This window comes from Palaemon carinicauda, chromosome 14, assembly GCF_036898095.1.
Source record: "Palaemon carinicauda isolate YSFRI2023 chromosome 14, ASM3689809v2, whole genome shotgun sequence".
In the NCBI taxonomy this organism is placed as follows: domain Eukaryota; kingdom Metazoa; phylum Arthropoda; class Malacostraca; order Decapoda; family Palaemonidae; genus Palaemon; species Palaemon carinicauda.
In genome coordinates this window covers 37,748,766-37,769,821 of record NC_090738.1, presented here as the reverse complement: position 1 = coordinate 37,769,821, position 21,056 = coordinate 37,748,766, and the positions used below count along the sequence as shown (strand labels likewise).

General features: G+C 40.9%; 2 protein-coding genes across 2 annotated transcripts in view; both read left to right on the top strand.

Annotated features, from left to right (window-relative positions):
• Positions 1-20,600, top strand: part of LOC137653521 (uncharacterized) — a 70,643-nt gene extending 50,043 nt beyond the window's left edge. Inside the window, exon 3 of the mRNA XM_068386985.1 lies at positions 15,672-20,600. Coding sequence (XP_068243086.1) covers positions 15,672-17,332 — 1,661 coding nt within the window. The 3' untranslated portion in view covers positions 17,333-20,600. The remainder of the gene's footprint in view (positions 1-15,671) is intronic.
• LOC137653523 (glycoprotein-N-acetylgalactosamine 3-beta-galactosyltransferase 1-like) overlaps positions 1-21,056 on the top strand; it is a 170,333-nt gene that overhangs the window by 112,949 nt on the left and 36,328 nt on the right. The gene's annotated exons all lie outside the window — the stretch shown is intronic.

Below are 21,056 nucleotides of genomic sequence, written 5' to 3'. Positions count from 1 at the left end.
TAACAGTGTAGAAAGAGGGGTACAGGCTTCCGTTCCTGGCAGATCCACCACCTCTTATCCCAGCAAGTCAGGCGGAGTGGTTAGCCCTCAAGGACCCCTTGAAGAGGGAAGCTTTGCAAGAAGTAGTCTCCACTATGTTAACGAAAGGGGCAATGGAAACGGTTCTACAACCGGGTCCAGGGTTCTACAGCCACCTCTTCCTGGTGGAGAAAGCGACGGGAGGTTGGAGACCAGTCATAGATCTGTCAGCCCTCAACAAGTTTGTGTGCAAGACCGACTTCAAGATGGACACCCCGAAGTCGGTCCTGGAGTCCTTGAGAGAAGGAGACTTCATGATATCCTTAGATCTCAAGGACGCCTATTTCCAGATCCCTATTCACCCCTCCAGCAAAAAGTACCTTCGGGGGAAGTGGGATACCCAGATCTTGCAATTCAAGACTTTGCTTCGGCCTGTCAACAGCTCCCCAAATTTTCATGAGAATCTTCATGACTGTCTCCGTATGGGCTCACGAACGAGAAATTCGTCTGATTCGCTACCTGGATGACTGGTTGCTCCTTTCTTCCTCAGAGGCAGTTTTGAAGGAGCAAGGCTCGAAGCTACTGCAATTCTGCAAAGTTCTGGGTATTACCATCAACCTGGAGAAGTTGCACCTGTCTCCCTCCACCAGGATGACGTACTTGGGGATGGTTCTAGACTCCCGACTAGTGAGTGTCTTTCCATCAGAGGAAAGGCTGAACAACCTGGACCAGGTCCTCCATCCCTTTCTATTAGGACAGCCCAGGAGAGCGAAGGATTGGCAGAGATTGATAGGCCATCTAGTATCATTGGAGAAGCTGGTTCCCAAGGGAGAATGAAACTCAGGACCATCCAATGGAACCTGAAGGGACTCTGGAACAAAGTAGATTCTCCCTACGAAATAGTTCCTGTTCTTCCAGAGACGAGGCAATCCCTGGAGTGGTGGCAGGACCAAACAAACACCCTCGAGGGGATGGGAGCTCACCTTCTCGGGAAGTCAGCAAGGGGCTCTTGGACGGAGGTGGAAAAGACTCAGCATATCAACGTCCTGGAGATGAGGGCCGTTCAGAAAGCGTGCCTTCAGTTCGTCGGTCTTCTAAGGGGAAACACAATGGCGTTAATGTGCGATAACGCCACAGTGGTAGCCTACATAAAGAAGCAAGGCGGTCTAAAATAGAAGGAGTTTTGCGATCTCACGTTGGAGATTCTGGATTGGGCCGAGTCAGAACAAGTCGTAATAACAACAAGATTCATTCTGGGAAAGAGGAATGTCCTAGCCGACGGACTCAGCAGAATGGGCCAGGTGGTGGGGACCGAATGGTCCCTTCACCCAGAAGTAGCAAGACTCGTCATCCAAATGTGGGGTTCGCCGGTGATGGACCTCTTCGCAACCAGACTGAAGGCACAACTCCCCGTATTCTGTTCTCCTGTCCCAGACCCAAAGGCGGCATTGGAAGACGCCTTTCAACACAGGTGGGACAATCTCGACGTATATGCCTTCCCTCCCTTCGCATTGATCAGTCAAGTGCTCAACAGAGTAAGGACGGCTCACAACCTAAGGATGACTTTGGTAGTGCCTTGGTGGCCGGAGAGGGAATAGTTCGCGGATCTAAAAGAGCTAGCGTGCCTTCCCCTGTGGTCTCTGCCAGACAGACCAGATCTCCTGAGGCAGCCACACTTCCAAAGATTCCACGACAACCCCCGATCCTAGGGCCTTCACGCGTGGAGGTTATCCAGCGGCTCCTAAGGAAAGAAGGTTATTCGGCAGGAACAGCTGAAAGAATGTCTCGTTATCTGAGGCACTCATCGGCAGCGGTGTACCAGGCCAAATGGGCCACTTTCATGAAATGGTGCGCCTCCAGAAACATCAAGCCCCTAGGAGCCTCGATTCCGGACATTGCGGATTTCCTCGTACACCTCAGGGACGTGGTGGGCATGTCAATCCCAGCCATCAAGGGAGTCCGTGCAGCGTTAAGCCAAGTTTTCCTCCTGAAAGGCTTTGATCTGGGTTCCTCTAGGCACATCTCTATGCTCATCAGGAGCTTTGAGCAAACTTGTCCTCCCCATGCCTCCAGGGTACCGCAATGGGATGTGGCTAGAGTTCTGAAAATGCTGAGTGAGCCACTATTTGAACCTTTGAAGGACATAGTAGATAGAAATCTCACTCTCAAGACGGTCTTCTTGTTGGCTTTGGCTTCAGCTAAGAGAGTGGGCGAGATCCATGGTTTGACCTACGAAGTCTCGCATACAAGAGGTTGGCGTGAGATCTTCAAGTTCGTTCCTTCATTTGTGGCTAAAACACAAAATCTAGCTGTCTTGGATCCAAATTTCGAGGGGTTCACTGTTCCAGCAATTCTTCGGTCAGGTAATCCGGAAGATTTGGAGTTGTGTCCAGTCAGAGCCGTAAGGGAATATCTGGAGAGGACTGCCAGTCTCCGGCCTGGTATCAAGAACCTCTTCGTCTCCACGGGCACGGTGAGGAAGCCGGTCTCTAAGAATACCATCTTCTTTTGGCTTAGACAGGTGATCATCAAGGCCTATAGTAGTGCCGGTCTTCCCCTACCAGGTAATCCCAGACCACATGACATAAGTACCTCTCTTGCCTTTGAGAGAAACATGGCAGTAGCGCAGATCCTCAGAGTAGGCACCTGGTTGAACCAATCTACATTCACAGCCCACTACCTCAAGGAATGTTCTAGGAAGTCTCTAGACGGGTTCTCTATTGGGACAGTCATCTCCGCGCTCCAAGCGATTTAACGGACAAAGCCCCAGGTATAATCGCGGGTATCAAGACCAAAAAGACACAGGATCGTTTTCCCTTTTCCCCTTGTCTTCTCTTTTCTCTTCTTTCCCCGGAGGTTTGACCATTTAGAGACTGCACAAGACATGACTTCACAGCTTCGTCATTGAACACAACAGCAAGAAATTTTTTAAGGGTGAGTACTTAGACACTAGCATGAGCTCTTTGTGTAGTTTTTCTTACGGTTCGTTTTCAGACAACCTTTGGAACCTAGTCTCCTATCTAGGTTCACGGCCATTCTGCTTAGTTGGGTCATGGTCAGGTAGACACTCCCACCTCCTAAAGTGTAAGTCTCCTAAGAAAGTAGTTCAAGGTAAGTCTCTGTGTTGGAACAAATCACAAGTTTTTAGTAATTTGTATTTTTCGTAACATACTTACTGAGAACTACTTTGGGGTAATGGCCCTCCCTTCCTTCCCCGAGTGCCTTACTGACCCTTAGGTATTTTTAGCTTCCAAGAACTTACTGAGGGTCGAGACCCAAGCTAGCATGTGGCCTGACTCGGGGTTAGCCTCGGCACGTATCCTTCCGCCCGGGGTGATCCTCACAGAAAACGGAAGTAGAGTAAACTACACAAAACTCTGGTCGGTTGAGAGGAGATTCCAGGTACCTCCTAAGAAAGTAGTTCTCGGTAAGTATGTTTGGAAAAATTCAAATTACTAAAAATTTGTGATATTCCCTTTATTTTACGTCTATTTTTCTTTGGTTTGGCAAAAATTTCATCGCACTAAAGAGGAAAAGACAATCAAAACATCTCAGCATTGATAATGTTTTTTTTAACTGTATGTTTCTTTTGAAATTTTAGGTGTGATTCTCGACAGCAAATTTACTTTTGAGAAACACTCAGTTGCATAAAAAATTGGCTTATTGAGAAAGCCTTATAAGATTTTCGGTGATCTATTCCGAAGAAGTGTTTTAATTCTTTCATTCTGTGATTCAAGTATTGTTCTCCTGTCTAGTTTTCAGCTGCTGATTCTCATTTTAATTTGTTGGACAGGAACTTAAAGTCTATTAAATTTCTTTTTCTTGATCTAAATATTAATCTCTGGCACCATTGATCAATTAGTTCATTATGCTTGTTGCATAAGATTTTTCATAATTCTAACCATCCTTTACATTCAGAACTTCCGTACAGTACCATCCTGTCCGTAACACTAGGTATGCAGTTAGTTCTAATAGTCATGCCTTCACCATCATGAGGCTCAATGCTACACAGTATTCTAGAAGTTTTATTCCAGCTGTGACCAAGTTGTGGAATGATCTTCCTAATTGGGTGGTTGAATCAGTAGAACATCAAACTTGCAGCAAATGTTTTTATGTTAAACAGGCAGACATTAGTCTCTTTTCATAGTTTTATACATGAAAGATGTTTTAATGTTGTTACTGTTCTTAAAATATTTTATTTTAATTGTTCATTTCTTCCCATATATGTTACTCGTTTCCTTATTTCCTTTCCTTACTGGGTTATTTTTCCCTGTTGTAGCCCTTGGGCTTACAGCATCCTGATTTTGTAACTATGTTATAGCTTAGCTAATAATAATAATAGTAATAATGATAATAATATTAGTGGAGTTAACAAAGAACAGAGAGAATATAGGAAAAGGCATTGAGGAAGCTCAAGCCTAAAGACAATGGGTGAAGATATCTTCATTTCTGATTTTCATAGTATTAATACCGATAAAATGAAAAGAACAAAATTCATAATTATCATGATTTATTAATGTTCTCTTTGTAAAAACGCAAAACTTATGAATTTGACCTCTTGACTTTCCCTTGCTTTTATGTCTGATTTTCTTTGTTTCGGCAAGAATTTCATGATGACAAAGAGGAAAAGACAATCAATACATCTCGCTAACATTCAGGAGAAGAAATTACGCTCTAATATTTGCGCTATACCAGTGATATTAGTGGAGTTAGTGAAGGAGAGAGAGGGAATTGGAATAGACATGGGGCAACCAGGAGCCTAAAGAAACACAATATTGGGTAAAGGAAACTTCATTTATGATTAGATTATGATGAATAACACAGTTTTGGTGTATTAATACCCAAAACTAAATAATCATGATTTATTAAAATTGTCTCTGTAAAGATATGAAGAAAAACTTTGAACAGCCATATCCCAAAATTATACTTATTGTTCTTCACGTTTTATCTTCTCCCTTACTTTTAAAGGTATACTGCAGTTTGAAGAGGAAGACTATAGATACAATCTCTTGAATGGCTACTTGAGTAGTCATGGTTCACAACACCTTGACGATCCCCAGTCATTGGTGACCCTGGGAGCAAAAGCCAATGAAGATATTGAGTGCTAGTTGGAAACCACAAACTTGAAGAGAGTCGTGTAACAGTCCTATCTCCGTAGTTTAATCTATTCACGGATGCTTTAAAGGAGGGCTGGGGAACCCATCTAGACCATCGGAATGTATTAGGGGTGTGGTCAGACCTGGACCCTCAAAACCCCACGAACATTCTAGAGTTTATGGCGTTGTGGCTGGCCTTACAGAAATTTTGCCCCCTTCTCAAAGGCCCCTTGTTGGTGTTGATGAGTGATAACGCCTCCACATTGGCCTACATTTGCAAATGAGGAGAAACCATGCCCATCAATTGTGCCACCTAGCAATCAGGACCATCAAGGGGCCAAAAAACACTCAATAATCCTAACAGCCCGATTCATTATTATTATTATTATTAGCTATGCTATAACCGTAGTTGGAGAAGCAGGATGCTTTAAGCCCAAGGGCTCCAACAGGGAAAAATAGCCCAGTGAAGAAGGGGAACCAGGAAATAAACAAACTACAAGAGAAGTAGTAAACAATGAAAATAGTATATTTTAAGAGCAGTAACAATGTTAAATTAGATCTTTCATATGTAAACTATAAAAACTTAAAAAAAAAAAAAACAAGTAGAAGAGAAAACAAAGTATGCCCAAGTTTATCCTCAAGCAAGAGAACTCTAATCCAGGACAATAGAAGGTCATGGTACAGAGGCTATGGTAATACTCAAGACTAGAGAACAATGGTTTGACTTTGGAGTGTTTTCTCCTAGAAGAGCTGCTTACCATAGATAAAGAGAGTCTATACTACACTTACCAAGAGGAAAGTAGCCACTGAACAATTAAAGTTTAATAGTTAACCCATTGAGCGAAGAATTGTCTGGTAATCACAGTGTTGTTAGGTGTATGAGGACAGAGGAGAATGTGGATAGAATGGGCTTGACAAAATGAGCCGTAACCGGAGAGGGAACCGATGGAGTACTGTCTGGCCAGTCAAAGAACCCAAGAAACCTCTAGCGGTAGTATCTCAATGGATGGCTGGTGCCCTGGCCAACCTACTACTTGAAAAAAAAAAAAACTGGCAGACAAACTGAGCCAAAAGACACAGATAGTTAGCTCAGAATGGTCTTTTATTTCCTCAGATAGCGACGGGGATCCTGACTATGTGGGGTTGCCAGACAATAAACCTCTTTGCCACGTCCCTCAACAAGCAGTTCCCTGTCTACTGCTCACCGGTCCGAGATGTAGCAGCAGCGGTTGAGAACGCATTTCAGCATCCATGGACCGATGTCAATGCCTACACTTTTAACTCCATTTTTCCTTCCAAGAAGGGTACTAAACAAGGTTCTTATACCCTTGCACAGTATCTCAAAATGAAGTTATGACTTGTAGCTTTAATGTGGCCTCACATGGAGTGGTACACAGACCTCCTACTCCCGTTAGCAGGACTGCTGAGGGAACTTTTTCCATGTCCCAACCTACTATACCAACCACACATCAGGATTTACCACGAGGCGGTAAAGTCTACATCTTCACATGTGGAGGTTATCCGGCATCTCCTCTCACAGAAACTTTTCTTGAGACAGCACAACTAGCACCTCTGCAAATCCTTGTCTTCACTCTTTTATCAGGCCAAGCGGGCCATCTTCTGTTGTTGGTGTCATGGAAAGGGTATCTATCCTCTCGGAACCCCTGTACCAGTAGATGCTGATTTTTTCTTTACCTCCTTAAGGAGAAACTTTACTTTTTCCAGTGAAAGGATATTGCTCAGCCTTGAGCCAAGTCTTTAGACTTGATGGGTTAGACATTTCTTCTTTGTAGGACCTCTCTATGCTCAAATGGAGCTTGGATCAATTTTTCCCTTCAGTCAAGGTGATCAGGAACATGGTCAAAGTCTTACATTCCCTGAAGATGACACCTTACGAACCTTTGAAACAGGTATCAGATAGGGATCTAACTCTAAAGACAGTGTTTCTTTTCGCTTTGGCCTCTGCCAAACGAATTAGCGAACTTTGTAGGCTCTCCTTCAACATCACCCGTTCTAGAGGTGGAGGGAGGTCTCTCTTGGCTTCATCCCTAAGTGTGTCGCCAAAACCCAAAATCTGTATTCTAACGATCCAAAGTTTCTGTCATTTCAGGTTGCAAGTCTCCGAGAAGTAACTGAGGATCCTGATCAATTATTACTCTGTCCTTTAAAGGGGTTGAGAGCTTACTTCAAATACACCAGATCTGATAGACTTCATCTGCAATATCTTTTTGTTAGTACTGGAAGAAACTTGAAAGTGGTCACCAAGAACATCACTACCTTTTGGTTGAGGGAAGTAATTTCACGTCCCTTTCGTCTCTGGCTGAAACTGGAGTATCAATAAAGGTTTACAACATTAGAGCTATCAGTATCTCTTTAACCTTTTCATGCAACTTTTTTGTAGTAAAGGCTCTTCAGACGGCAATCTGGAAATGTCAGACGACTTTCACTGCCCATTACCTGCAGGATGTCACCCAGAGGTCCATGAAAACCTTTCCTCTTTGACCTTTTGTGGCTACTCAGCAAATGGTTTAGTTACCTCAGTTCCCTTGCAGGACAAGTAGCTTTGAATCGATGGTAGAGGTTACGAGTAAATCTGGGTTGAAAGTGAGGAATGACTGACCTCTTTCATTTTTCTGTCAATCTTCCCTTCTCATGTTGTGGCACAGTATCAGGAGCCTCGCCAGCTGGGCTCCTTCTGAAGAGAGGCAAGATCACCAAGCTAGTTAATGATTGTGCTAAGGGTCTTTTTTCCCCCAAACTCCTTTCAAGGAGTGTGCTGTATCCAAGCAAACAAACTGATCCATAATATAGCCTTGCCATCATGTTGGGTCAGGTTACACCACAGGTTTATGCCTAACTAGTACTTTAAACACAGGCTGTGTTCCAGCCTTTTTCAAAGTTGGTTCACAAGGTGTAAGGAGCTCTGACTCTTTGGCCTGAAGGCAAAAATCTTTGACTTCATGGTAAAGTTCCAGCCTGTGTAAAGGAGACTTCCTCTCTCCTAAGGATGAATCTCCTATAGTAAAGGACAAGGGTTTGTATTATCATGTAAGAGCAGATGACAAATTTTAAAAGTAATTTTTATTTTTCTTAACTATACAAACCTGTCTTTTGCCCACTATCACCACTTCGAAAGAAGTCTTGACTGTTGTTAAAGTACTTTGTATCACTGGTGGCTGGACGGGTTAGGCGGCTGCCTCCTAGCAGCTGGCTGGTATGTTTACACCTCGATAAATATTTTAACTGCCATATTCCATCTTTCTCTGTTTTTATCTCTTAAAGTAAAGGACTCGAGTTTGTGTTAGGAAAAATACAAATTATGTTCAAAATTTGTCATATTTTATGTAAATATCCAACCATAAACTTCAAGTCTGGTAGAATTTTAGCAATACTGTACCAATTTTAAATATTTAACTTAGCCGGTGAATATATAATAGCTGCTACTCAGCGAGCGATCGCTATGAAAGTTGCGGGTGTGCCCACCAGCGCTAACTATTGGCCAGATACCACTCTTGCATGTAAACAAACCCTTCAATTCTTCTCTGTCGACCTTGACGACAAGACGTATCAATACTCGCTGTAGAACCTGGAGTTTTCTTAACATATTTGGTGAAGTACTTCATTTTGGTTTGAGCTTTCGCAGTGCAGGTGTTTTTCCTCAACATAAACTCTTGAACTCTTTATTGAATCAGATTAATTGTTGATGACTTGGATTGTTTTTTGGAATTTCTTTGACTAATTCAAAATGGCTGACCCTTCACAAGTACCTAGATTTCGTAAGTGTAATGCTAGGGACTGTAATAGGCGTCTTCCAAAGGCATCTCTCGACCCACATACTGTGTGTTCCAATTGTCGGGGTAAAACCTGTCAATTGGGAGATCGGTGTGAGGAATGCGTGGGCCTTTCGGAATTCGATTGGCTCGAATACGATAAGTATGCACGTAGGCTAGAGAGAGATAGGGTAAGGAGGAGTTCATCTAGGTCTGTAGATTTTTCCTCTCCACATGCCCCTGAACCTAATCCTTCCCCTGTAGTGGTTGTTCCTAACCCCCATTCTAGCACTCAGGAACCATCTATGCAAGACATGTTACGTGCTATTCATGCCTTGGGGGAAAGAGTTGAAGCGTTAGCAACTGATCGTAATCAACTCATGGCTGACGTGAAGGAGCTTAAGTGTCAGAGTGCCACAGCGGAAAGTGGGAAAGTGATTAGTGCGCAAAGTGTTGTGAACAGTGTTGCTACCGAGGGTTCGTCTGTTCGTGCCTGTCGTTCACCTAGTCCGGGACCTCTTGCAAGCTCCCAAGCCCAGGGGAGAAGTAATGTCGTACGACTTATGGGTTCGAGAGGCCTTGATCAACGAACAGACGTTCCCTCTTTGGTATCAGGCGTATCTCACCAAGATCGCCCCTACCATAAGACGAGAGAGCCCATTTTCTCCTCGTCTTCCGAAGGCTTTTCGCGCAAGAAACCGTGGAGCAAGGTTTCTAGGCCTCTTAAACGGAAGTCGGTCCCTTCAGGACAGGTCCAGCGTCCTGGATGTAGTCATTGGGACAGTTCGGACCCGTTGCAGTCATCGGATGACTGCTCGCCGCCTAAGCAAGGCAAGGTTGTGCCGTCTCAGACGTTAACCCCGTCGGTTACCGCACCCATTCCCGTGGACCCTAAATGGGTTATACTGCAGGACATGCAGTCTAAGCTTGCCTCCCTTATGGAAGACTTCTGCCGATAAGGTTTCCGTTGAGCCTAGCCGTTTATCTCATCGAGATCCTGGCCTTCAGCCACCCAAACGTTCCTTTGTGCGTCCTGTTGACGTTGGCGTAGCCAAGTCACGTCAGTCAGGTTGTTTAGAACCACACTCGATGCGGTCTCGTGTGGATTTTCAGCCGCATTTGGACGTTAGGCAACTTGCTGATGCTCCTGTTGACGTTCAGGACGTTCGCCAACCTTCGGAGTTGACTTGTTTTGACGCTGAGCGTCAACATCCGCAGTCTAGAGTTGTTTTGACTGCTCAGACTAGGCGGTCAAAGCAGTCTCGAGTGGACGCTGTGCGTCCTCACGCACCTGTTGTTGTTGACAGTTCACAGACTGTCAAGCAGTTACATGACGTTGCGTCCTGGTCCGCTACTAATGCACCAGTGCGTGTGGACGCTGCGTGTCAAGCATTGCCAACCCCTTTGCTTGTTTCTCAGCAGTTGTCAGATGAGGAACCTTCAGATGAGGACGTTGCTGACCCTCAGCCTGAGGATCATCCTTCAGATATTGATGAACCCAGAACAGTTCCACCATCAATGGACTTTAAGAAAGTCATGTTAATTTTTAAGGAGTTGTTTCCCGATCACTTCGTCTCTGTTGCTCCTCGTTCGCCGCCGTCTGAGTTTGTTTTAGGCGTACCTGCTGACATGCCAGCCTTTACAAAACTTGTGCTCTCTCGCTCATCCAAGAGAGCTTTACGGCTTTTAGGCGATTGGTTGGAAACCAAGAGGAGTTTGGGGAAGACGGCCTTTGCCTTCCCTCCATCTAAACTCTCGTCTAGATCGAGCGTCTGGTATGCCACGGGAGAAGTTCTCGGCTTGGGAGTCCCTGCCTCTGCCCAGGGCGACTTCTCAAGCCTTGTAGACTCTCCCCGCCGCCTAGCCATGAGACGCTCGAAGATTAGTTGGTCCTCCTCGGACCTTGACCATCTGCTGAAAGGCATTTATAGAGCCTTTGAAGTTTTCAACTTCCTTGACTGGTGTTTGGGAGCCTTAAGTAGGAAAATCTCATCGGCTGATAGAGATGTCTCCGTACTTATGTCCTGCATGGATAAAGCCATCCGCGATGGATCCAATGAGCTCTCCTCCTCTTTTACTTCAGGAGTCCTTAAGAAGCGAGAGTCCCTTTGCTCTTATCTGTTGGCAGGAGTTACTCCCTGTCAAAGATCTGAACTACTCTTTGCTCCCTTATCGAAGTTTTTGTTCCCTGAACATTTGGTTAAGGACATAGCTTTGTCACTCGTGCAGAAGGACACCCATGATTTGGTAGCGTCCTCTGCTCGCAAAGGGACTCCTTCGACCTCCTTTTCTGCTAGACCAAGGATAGACACTCCGGCGTCCAGGTTTATTCCGCCCTTTCGTGGCAGAGCTCCCAGCAGGGGAAGTACTCGTGCCGAGGGAAAGAGAGGAAAGAAGAGAGGAGCCAAGTCCTCACGTGGCAGAGTCTGACTGCCCGCAGCCTCAGACAGCAGTAGGTGCCAGACTCAAGAACTTCTGGCAAGCCTGGGAGAAGAGGGGCGCAGACCAACAGTCTCTGAGGTTGCTTAGAGAGGGGTACAAAATTCCATTTGTACACAAACCTCCTCTAGCGACTTCCCCCATCGACCTCTCTCCCATATACCGAGAGGAATCAAAGAGACAAGCCCTGAAACTAGAAGTGTCTCTTTTGCTAGAGAAGGGAGTGGTGGTGAAAGTCTCGGACCTTCAATCACCGGGGTTTTACAACCGCCTCTTCCTAGTACCGAAGAAGACAGGAGGTTGGAGACCGGTGCTAGACGTCAGTGCTCTAAACGTCTTTGTCACAAAGACAAAGTTCACCATGGAGACCACGAAATCAGTCTTAGCAGCGGTCAGAAAGGGAGACTGGATGGTCTCTCTCGACCTAAGAGACGCATACTTCCACATCCCCATTCACTCAGATTCCCAACCTTTTCTGAGGTTTGTTTTCGACAATGTGGTGTACCAGTTTCGGGCCCTGTGCTTTGGCCTAAGTCCTGCTCCTCTCGTGTTTACGAGGCTTATGAGGAATGTGGCAAAATTCCTCCATTTATCGGGAATCCGAGCCTCCCTTTACTTGGACGACTGGCTTCTCAGAGCCTCGTCCAGTCATCGCTGTCTGCAGGATCTTCATTGGACATTGGATCTGACCAAGGAATTGGGACTTTTGGTCAACATGGAAAAGTCCCAGCTGATTCCATCCCAAACTATACTGTATTTAGGGATGGAGATTCGCAGTCCAGTTTTTCGGGCTTTTCCGTCTGCCCCCCGAATAGAGCAAGCCCTGCTCATAATCCAACGGATGTTGAAGAGAGAACGCTGCTCAGTCAGGAATTGGATGAGTCTAGTAGGAACTCTATCATCCCTGGAGCAGTTTGTCTCGCTAGGAAGGCTACACCTTCGACCTCTCCAGTTCCATCTAGCTTTTCATTGGAAAAAGGACAAGACGCTAGAGGCGGTCTCAATCCCGATCTCCGAAACAGTAAAGGCATGCCTGAATTGGTGGAACGACAATATCAGTCTAAGAGAGGGACTTCCCCTAGCAGTTCAGAAACCAAACCACGTTCTATTCTCAGACGCATTGGATTTGGGTTGGGGTGCGACCCTGGACGGTCGGGAATGCTCAGGTCTGTGGACCTCAAGTCAGAGGAGCATGCACATCAACGGCAAGGAGCTTTTGGCAGTCCACCTGGCCTTGATGAACTTCGAGAGTCTCCTTCGAAACAAGGTGGTGGAGATCAACTCGGACAATACCACAGCCTTGGCATAAATTTCCAAGCAAGGAGGCACCCACTCCCTGACACTGTACGAGATCGCAAGGGACCTGCTCATTTGGTCAAGAGATCGAGGCATCTCCCTGTTAACGAGGTTTATCCAGGGCGACTTGAACGTCTTAGCAGATTGCCTCAGTCGGAAGGGTCAGGTAATTCCTACGGAATGGACCCTCCACAAGGACGTGTGCAAGAGGCTTTGGGCGACTTGGGGTCAACCCACCATAGACCTCTTTGCAACCTCGATGACCAAGAGACTTCCAATCTATTGCTCTCCAGTCCCAGACCCAGCAGCAATACATATAGACGCTTTTCTTCTAGATTGGTCTCATCTAGACCTATATGCATTCCCACCATTCAAGATTGTCAACAAGGTACTGCAGAAGTTCGCCTCTCACGAAGGGACAAGGTTGACGTTAGTTGCTCCCCTCTGGCCCACGAGAGAATGGTTCACCGAGGTACTTCGATGGCTGGTAGACTTTCCAAGAAGTCTTCCTCTAAGAGTAGACCTGTTACATCAGCCCCACGTAAAGAATGTACACCAAAGCCTCCCCGCTCTTCGTCTGACTGCCTTCAGACTATCGAAAGACTCTAGAGCTAGAGGCTTTTCGAAGGAGGCAGCCAGTGCGATTGCAAGAGCGAGGAGAGCTTCTACCATTAGAGTATACCAATCGAAGTGGGAAATCTTCCAAAACTGGTGCAAGTCTGTATCTGTATCCTCGTCCAGTACCTCTGTAGCCCAAATCGCTGATTTTCTCTTACACCTGAGAAAGGTTCGCTCCCTTTCAGCTTCCACGATCAAGGGCTACAGGAGCATGTTGGCTTCAGTCTTCCGGCATAGAGGCTTAGATCTTTCCAACGATAAAGATCTACAAGATCTCCTTAAGTCTTTTGAAACCTCTAAGGAACGTCGTTTGGCTACTCCTGGATGGAACTTAGACATGGTCCTAAGGTTCCTCATGTCAGACAGGTTTGAGCCATTACATTCAGCCTCCCTGAAGGATCTCACTCTTAAGACTCTTTTCCTGGTGTGCTTGGCCTCGGCTAAAAGAGTCAGTGAACTTCATGCCTTCAGCAAGAACATCGGCTTTTCTACAGAAAAAGCCACTTGTTCTCTTCAACTTGGTTTCCTGGCCAAGAATGAACTGCCTTCTTGTCCTTGGCCTAAATCTTTTGATATTCCTTGCTTATCAGAGATCGTAGGCAACGAACTGGAGAGAGTGTTATGTCCCGTTAGAGCTCTTAAGTTCTATTTAGCTCGTACTAAGCCATTACGAGGTAAATCTGAAGCGTTATGGTGTTCGGTTAAGAAACCATCCTTACCTATGTCAAAGAATGCTTTGTCATATTTTATCAGATTTTTAATACGAGAAGCCCATTCCCACTTGAGTGAGGAAGACCGATCTTTGCTTAAGGTTAAGACGCACGAAATTAGAGCTATAGCAACCTCCGTGGCCTTCAAGCAAAATAGATCTCTGCAAAGTATCATGGACGCGACTTTTTGGAGAAGCAAGTCAGTGTTCTCGTCATTTTACTTGAAAGATGTCCAGACTCTTTACGAGGACTGCTACACACTGGGTCCATTCGTAGCAGCGAGTGCAGTAGTGGGTGAGGGTTCTACCACTACACTTCCCTAATTCCAATATCCTTTTTAATCTGTCTCTTGAAATGTTTTTAATGTTGTTTTATGGGTTGTACGGAAGGCTAAGAAGCCTTTCGCATCCTGGTTGATTTGGCGGGTGGTCAAAGTCATTTCTTGAGAGCGCCCAGATTAGGGGTTTGATGAGGTCCTGTTAGTATGGGTTGCAACCCTTTATACTTCAGCTCCTGGGAGTCTTTCAGCATCCTAAGAGGATCGCTGGGCTTCGTAAGGAAGACAGACTTACAAGGCAGAGTAATCGTCTAAGTCAACTTCCTTACCAGGTACCTATATATTTTGGTTTTGTTATATTGATAACTGTCAAAAACTCTTAGCTTATACGCTATAAACTTAATTAACTCTGGTCTCTACCCACCGCCTTGGGTGTGAATCAGCTATTATATATTCACCGGCTAAGTTAAATATTTAAAAATGATATTTTAATTATAAAATAAATTTTTGAATATACTTACCCGGTGAATATATAAATTAAAGGCCCTCCCTTCCTCCCCAATAGAGACGCAGCGGGACGAGAAGAATTGAAGGGTTTGTTTACATGCAAGAGTGGTATCTGGCCGATAGTTGGCGCTGGTGGGCACACCCGCAACCTTCATAGCGATCGCTCGCGAGTTTTTTGAGTGTGTTTTCTGTCGAGCCGCTGAGTAGCAGCTATTATATATTCACCGGGTAAGTATATTCAAAAATTTATTTTATAATTAAAATATCATATTTCAAGTTAGGCAAATACAGCTGAAAAGGTGAAAATAGTTATTGCCTTCTGAAATAAGTGTTGTGTAAATATATTTAGAGGCTTTTTGTATGACCTACTAAGAAGTATTCAAAATTTGAGATTACTGTATATTTATTTTTATGTAATCACTTGAGCATCATTGGACATATTTTACATCTAATTTTTCTGCTCTCTTCAGTACAGTTGGACATGCCAGTTTTAGTCTCTCTAATATTATTTACCCATATAAGAATTTTATAAAATATTGTACTGTATATAGTATTATAAACCATTGGAAATTTATTCAATTATAGAACAATAAATGCTGTAAAGTTACATAATCATTGTGCTCAAATTAGTCAGTAAAATGTCAAAGAAAAGAGCCTGAGTCTGTAGTGCCAATCATTTGGTGAGGGGTTGACGCTTGAAGGGTTAGGTATGAAACTTGTTTAATCAAGAGTGCCCTTCTCCCTGTACCTCTTGATTGGCACACACTTTACATTACAAAGTTGTAGGATGAATGGTTGGTATTTTTAGGTAAAAGTTATAACTTCATCTATTGTTTTCTGCCTATTTGATTATATTTTTGCATAATGAGGACTTGATATGTTATGTTTACAGTATTTTGTTTCTAATGGTTAATATAAAAAGTAAAATTCCTATTAACAGATGCATTGTTGGCAAATGATGAACAACTCCGTGATTTTCTAACTGTTGCAACCCAAGACAAGGAAGCTGATGCGCCATCACGGTTTGTTATGCGGACACCATTGGGGAACCTGATTTATCTCTCATCTGCAGAAGCTAAAATTATAGGACTTGATTGTAAAGATACATTTCTAGATAATCAAAGAAAGATTTATGCCTTTTACAAGAATAATAATAAAAAAATGCCTTCAGAACCGGGTAAAGTTAAATTGATACCAAGAAATGCTGACATCAAAGATTATATAAGTTGCAATATCCCCAAAGAGGTAAAGCAAGCAGCAGCAGCATCCAAACTCCTTAAACTCAAGCCTATACCTTTAGGTAAAGAGGGATTGACATCTGAAAATGTACTGGGACCAACAAATGTGAATGTTGAAAAATATGACAGTTACAGTGCTAATACAGAGATGTCTGAATTAGTTCAAATAAAATATAAGGCGGTTAACCCAGTCATAATCGATGAATTTTTTCAAGGAGATCAACGTTTTATGCGAATTAAAATAGAGTCGGAAATTTCAGGGAAAGGTATTTGTGATATTCCAATATATCCTTTAAATAATTTTAAGTGTCCATATTGTAATAAGTTTTATAGAACAAAAGACCACATAATATCACACATTAGAATACATACGGGGGAACGTCCATATCCCTGTGATGTTTGTGGCAAGCGATATCGCCAGAGAATTGACATAATTCGTCACATGCGTATTCACACAGGAGAAAGGCCTTTTACTTGTGGGATGTGCAATGCTTCATTTAACCAAAAAACTAATTTAAGATCACACATGCGTATTCATACTGGTGAACGTCCTGTTCAGTGCAAAGTTTGTGGGAAAGCTTTTTCTCGTAACACTCATTTGAAACAACATCTGAAAGTGCATACAGGAGAAAAGCCGTATAAGTGCAAGGAGTGTGGTCGAATGTTTCGTTTCAAGTCTGGTCTTCAAGCTCATGAGCGCATTCATTCAGGAGTAAAGCCTTATGCTTGTGGGGTTTGTGGGCGTGGATTTACACAAATAGTTGGTTTGATTAGACATGAGCGAACACACACAGGAGAAAAGCCTTTCCGATGTATAAATTGTGGGAAGTCATTTAATGATCTGGAATCTCTTCAGTTACATAGCAAAAAGCACACTGATGACCGTCCACATGCTTGTGAATTGTGTAAAAAGACTTTCATTGAACCTGCATCCCTTAGGTCTCACATCAAGAAGTATCACAATAATACATTGTTCTGTGGAATTTGCCACAGAGAGGATTTCAAATCCCGTATTGACCTACGAGAACACATGAGAGAACATGAAAGGGAAAATTGGAAGGAAACAGAAGATGGTGATCTTGTACCATCTTTAGTTTCTAGAGGTAACTGTTATGTTAGTCTAGATGATGATATTGATGAATCAGACAATGCTATATTGGGGATTGACACCAACCTTGTAGAACCAGACCAAGTAGGGAATGAAATGGAACAAACAAATGAATTAAGTGTTGTTTATCCAGAGGAGATACAAGTTGAAGTTGAATTAGATCCTGATAATCCCTTAGATTTTGATGATGGAGATGACAGTGATTATGAGGAACATAATCTTCTTATGGAAAGTGATGATCCTTTGGCTTGTTAAAAGGCAGTAATCGCTTTGCTTAACAGAAAACTATTTTCCGATAATATTAGTTGGGAGTGATTTCAGACTACTAAAATATTGTTATAAATGATTTATATTAGGTATGGAGTTTGAAGATCCAGGTTTTATGTGTCAAGTTTCTCGAAGAAGTATTGCAATCTCTTCCAATATTAGTTTTTAAGTTTCTCCACATAAATTTCTCTACTCATTAAAACTGTTCCTGAGATAAATACTATTGGTTTAGGTTTCAGGGATTTTGTATTAATATATTTTGCTGTATTTATTTGTAATGTTTGTATTGGATCATGTGTAGCTTTTATGTATACTGTAGAATTTAAATGTTTGTCTTTAAAATGTCCTTTTAAAGAAGTACTCTGTTACTCTACATCATTTTTCAGAAAGGCTTTATTCAAATACATTAAGTACCTGTATATACTCTTCTGTAACTAGCTGTGTGATTTAATGTTTTTTTTTTCTTATATATATTTTGAAACTTCATTGCCTTTTGGAGTTTGTGTAAAAAACCGGGTTTTAGTTGACTTGGCATGATATTAAATTAATCTTTACCAATTAGTATTATATTTAGATGTTCTTATGTCTATGATATATTATTAGAAATATTTGTTCATCAGTATTCTGCTTATAAATTCATATAGACGAAACCCAACATAAAAAGTTTATGAAGGTGATGATTCTATCCCTGGTTGTAGATGTATGGCATCATAATACTGTACCTACCATCATATTGACATCTATCTCAATAGTACAGTAGATTTGATTAATAATCCATAATCCATACCTTATTTACAAGGGTTTTAATTTTTTCAAATTTCAGAATGTTGATTGAGTGTGTATATTAACCTGTACATTGTGTTAGGAATAACTTTACTGTTGTTGCTTAGGTTTCTGTAATGGCCATAACTTGTAATTGCCCAACTTCGACATTGATATTTCCTCATATGGTTTTGGTTTTGCCCCATGCATTAATTTCAGAGAGATCTGCTATTGCATAACATTAAAAGTTGAGTAAGCTTAACCTTCAATGCACTGTAAATTAGGACGATTTCTCTGGAGATGTTTCAGGAGTCGCCCATTGTATGAAAACTGACCTAGTTTTGAAAAGTCAACGGCAAAGGAAAGCTTGTTTACTTTATACAATCCATAAGGAAACTAGAGGTTAGTGTTTAATAAACACACTATGCATAATTAAAGAAGAAAATGGAATGTTTTGTGGGTGATGTTTGAAATAAGTCCAACTAAAAAAATTTGTTATAGAAAAGAAAAACTACTAGGTTTCACTAATGCTGTTAATAAAACAAAGAAAATTTATTATAGAAAAGAAATACTATTAGGTTTTACTAATGCAGTTAATAATTGGTCAAAGTTGTTAAAATTAGACTAATGGCTAATGAATTATTGTGAATTAAAGGTGCATTAAGATATTTTCAGTTAAGGTAACTCTTTTTCTCACATGCTAGACTATTCCCTTTACTTTCGTGTCTGATCTTCAACAGATTAGCTGTGTGCTTTCAGTGACCTTGAGCTTTGCGTTAGTATGTGCATTACCTTTTTTTATTGATGTAATTAATCTTTATTGCCTGTGCTGGGATTTTTATACCATAAATATCGATCTGGCATTAATGGTAAAATGTTTAGACCAAGGATGCTGATAAAGCAGGCAAATTAGCCATAAGGACCAGCTCAAATATAACAATTTTTTCGTTGATTTATTATTTTCTAAAAGCTGTCATACTAGATAAATAGCAGACATGATGGAACAATGAATCTGGCAATGATAAATTTCAACATTGAATATAAAGTTTGATTGTGGGTTATTAAAAAACAATGCCACGTTGATTTGGGATTATCCCATCTTTGATTTGATCTCACTCTTGACTTATGGATATTTAATGAATAACCCAATTCCAGATGGCAGGCAGTGTAGAACAGACCAGTACTTGTGTTTGTTCAGTTTTCAAGCCGCAACTTGTGTAATTTAGGAAACAAACCCTTCAAAATAATTTTTTCAGAATCTTCAACATTTTCAATTTATTCAATTTTAAGGAGTGGCATTATATTAAGAAGAATGTAATAAATTAAGAACAAACCTTTTGAACCTGTCATATAAGAATCAAGATTGGTGACTCAGAGGTTTGGTAAAATATATAACATTTTTAATTCGGTGGTCTGTTAAACTATGTTTTAATGATTAAGTTAACCATGTTTGCTTAATTTTTAGATACTCTGTTTGCTGAATTTTTAAGTACTTAATTTCATTAGTATTGTTAATTTCCACTGTATTTATAAAGCTTATCTTTACAAGAATTTATCTTTGAGATTTCTAATCTTTTTAGAAACACCTTATCCATTTGGCAGGGAATAATATCAAGAATTTGTCATTTGATCCCAGTGCAAGATTTTTTTCTTAATGTGTCAGTATTACGGAAGATAGAGCTTTGTCTTGAGAGACTTACATTTTGTATTTCTGTTTCTCAGATGTTTTATATAATTCAGATAAAGCTGTGACCCAAATTTTTAGGCATGCATCATTATTGGGAACTTGAGAGTACTGTCAGACCATAGCATTTATGGGTTTCTATTCATGAATGTGATTATTTGCGGGAAGGCACATTATGGTCGCTGTAATAATAATAGTATTGAAAACGGTAGTTAAAGTAATGAATCTTAATTTTTCCATACATACAAACTTATTTATCTTAACTTGTAGTGTCTTTCCATTCTGTTTTTGGCTCTCATTTCTGCATAACAGATTAAAGCAAAGGGAATTTACCTATAGGTGAGACAAGAGCTGCCAACTGTTACACTAACTGCTATTGGTATTGTATTTCCAATCATAATTACATTTGTAAACCATTATAGGTATGAAGCAAAAAAATTTCAGAAATATTTATATTGTTGGCTGTAATTGGGAATTCAAATGCAAATCATATGAAAGATAGTGTAAAAGAGTTTTTTGTACTGATAGAAAAAGATTTAAGGTTGAGATTATTGTAAAATTTATTCTCAACGTTTAATGATTTGAATGAGCCAGACATTGTATGTAATACTGTAGTTTATAGTTATTTGTAATGATTCTAAAGCAGAATATGCCTTACGATTATTAATACTTTTAAGATAATGTGCCTTTTGTGTGCCTTATATTTATCGTTTAAGGAGTTACTATGCTAAGGTGTTTGTTATTACTTTTTCAGATATTGATTTAAATTAACTTTTCTCTAAGTACCATGATGTATATAGAGTTTGGACTTATCACCTCCTCTTCATATATATATATATATATATATATATATATATATATATATATATATATATATATATATATATATATATATATATATATATATATATATATATATATACATATACATATATACATATATACATATATATATATATATATATATATATATATATATATATATATATATATATATATATATATATATATATATGTATATATGTATATATATATATATATATATATATATATATATATATATATATATATATATATATATATATATATATATATATATATATATACATATACATATACATATACCTACATATATATATATATATATACATATATATATATATATATATATATATATATATATATATATATATATATATATATATATATATATATATAAAAGAAAATTTATACTGTATTTACACAATGTAACCATGAAAACTTTAG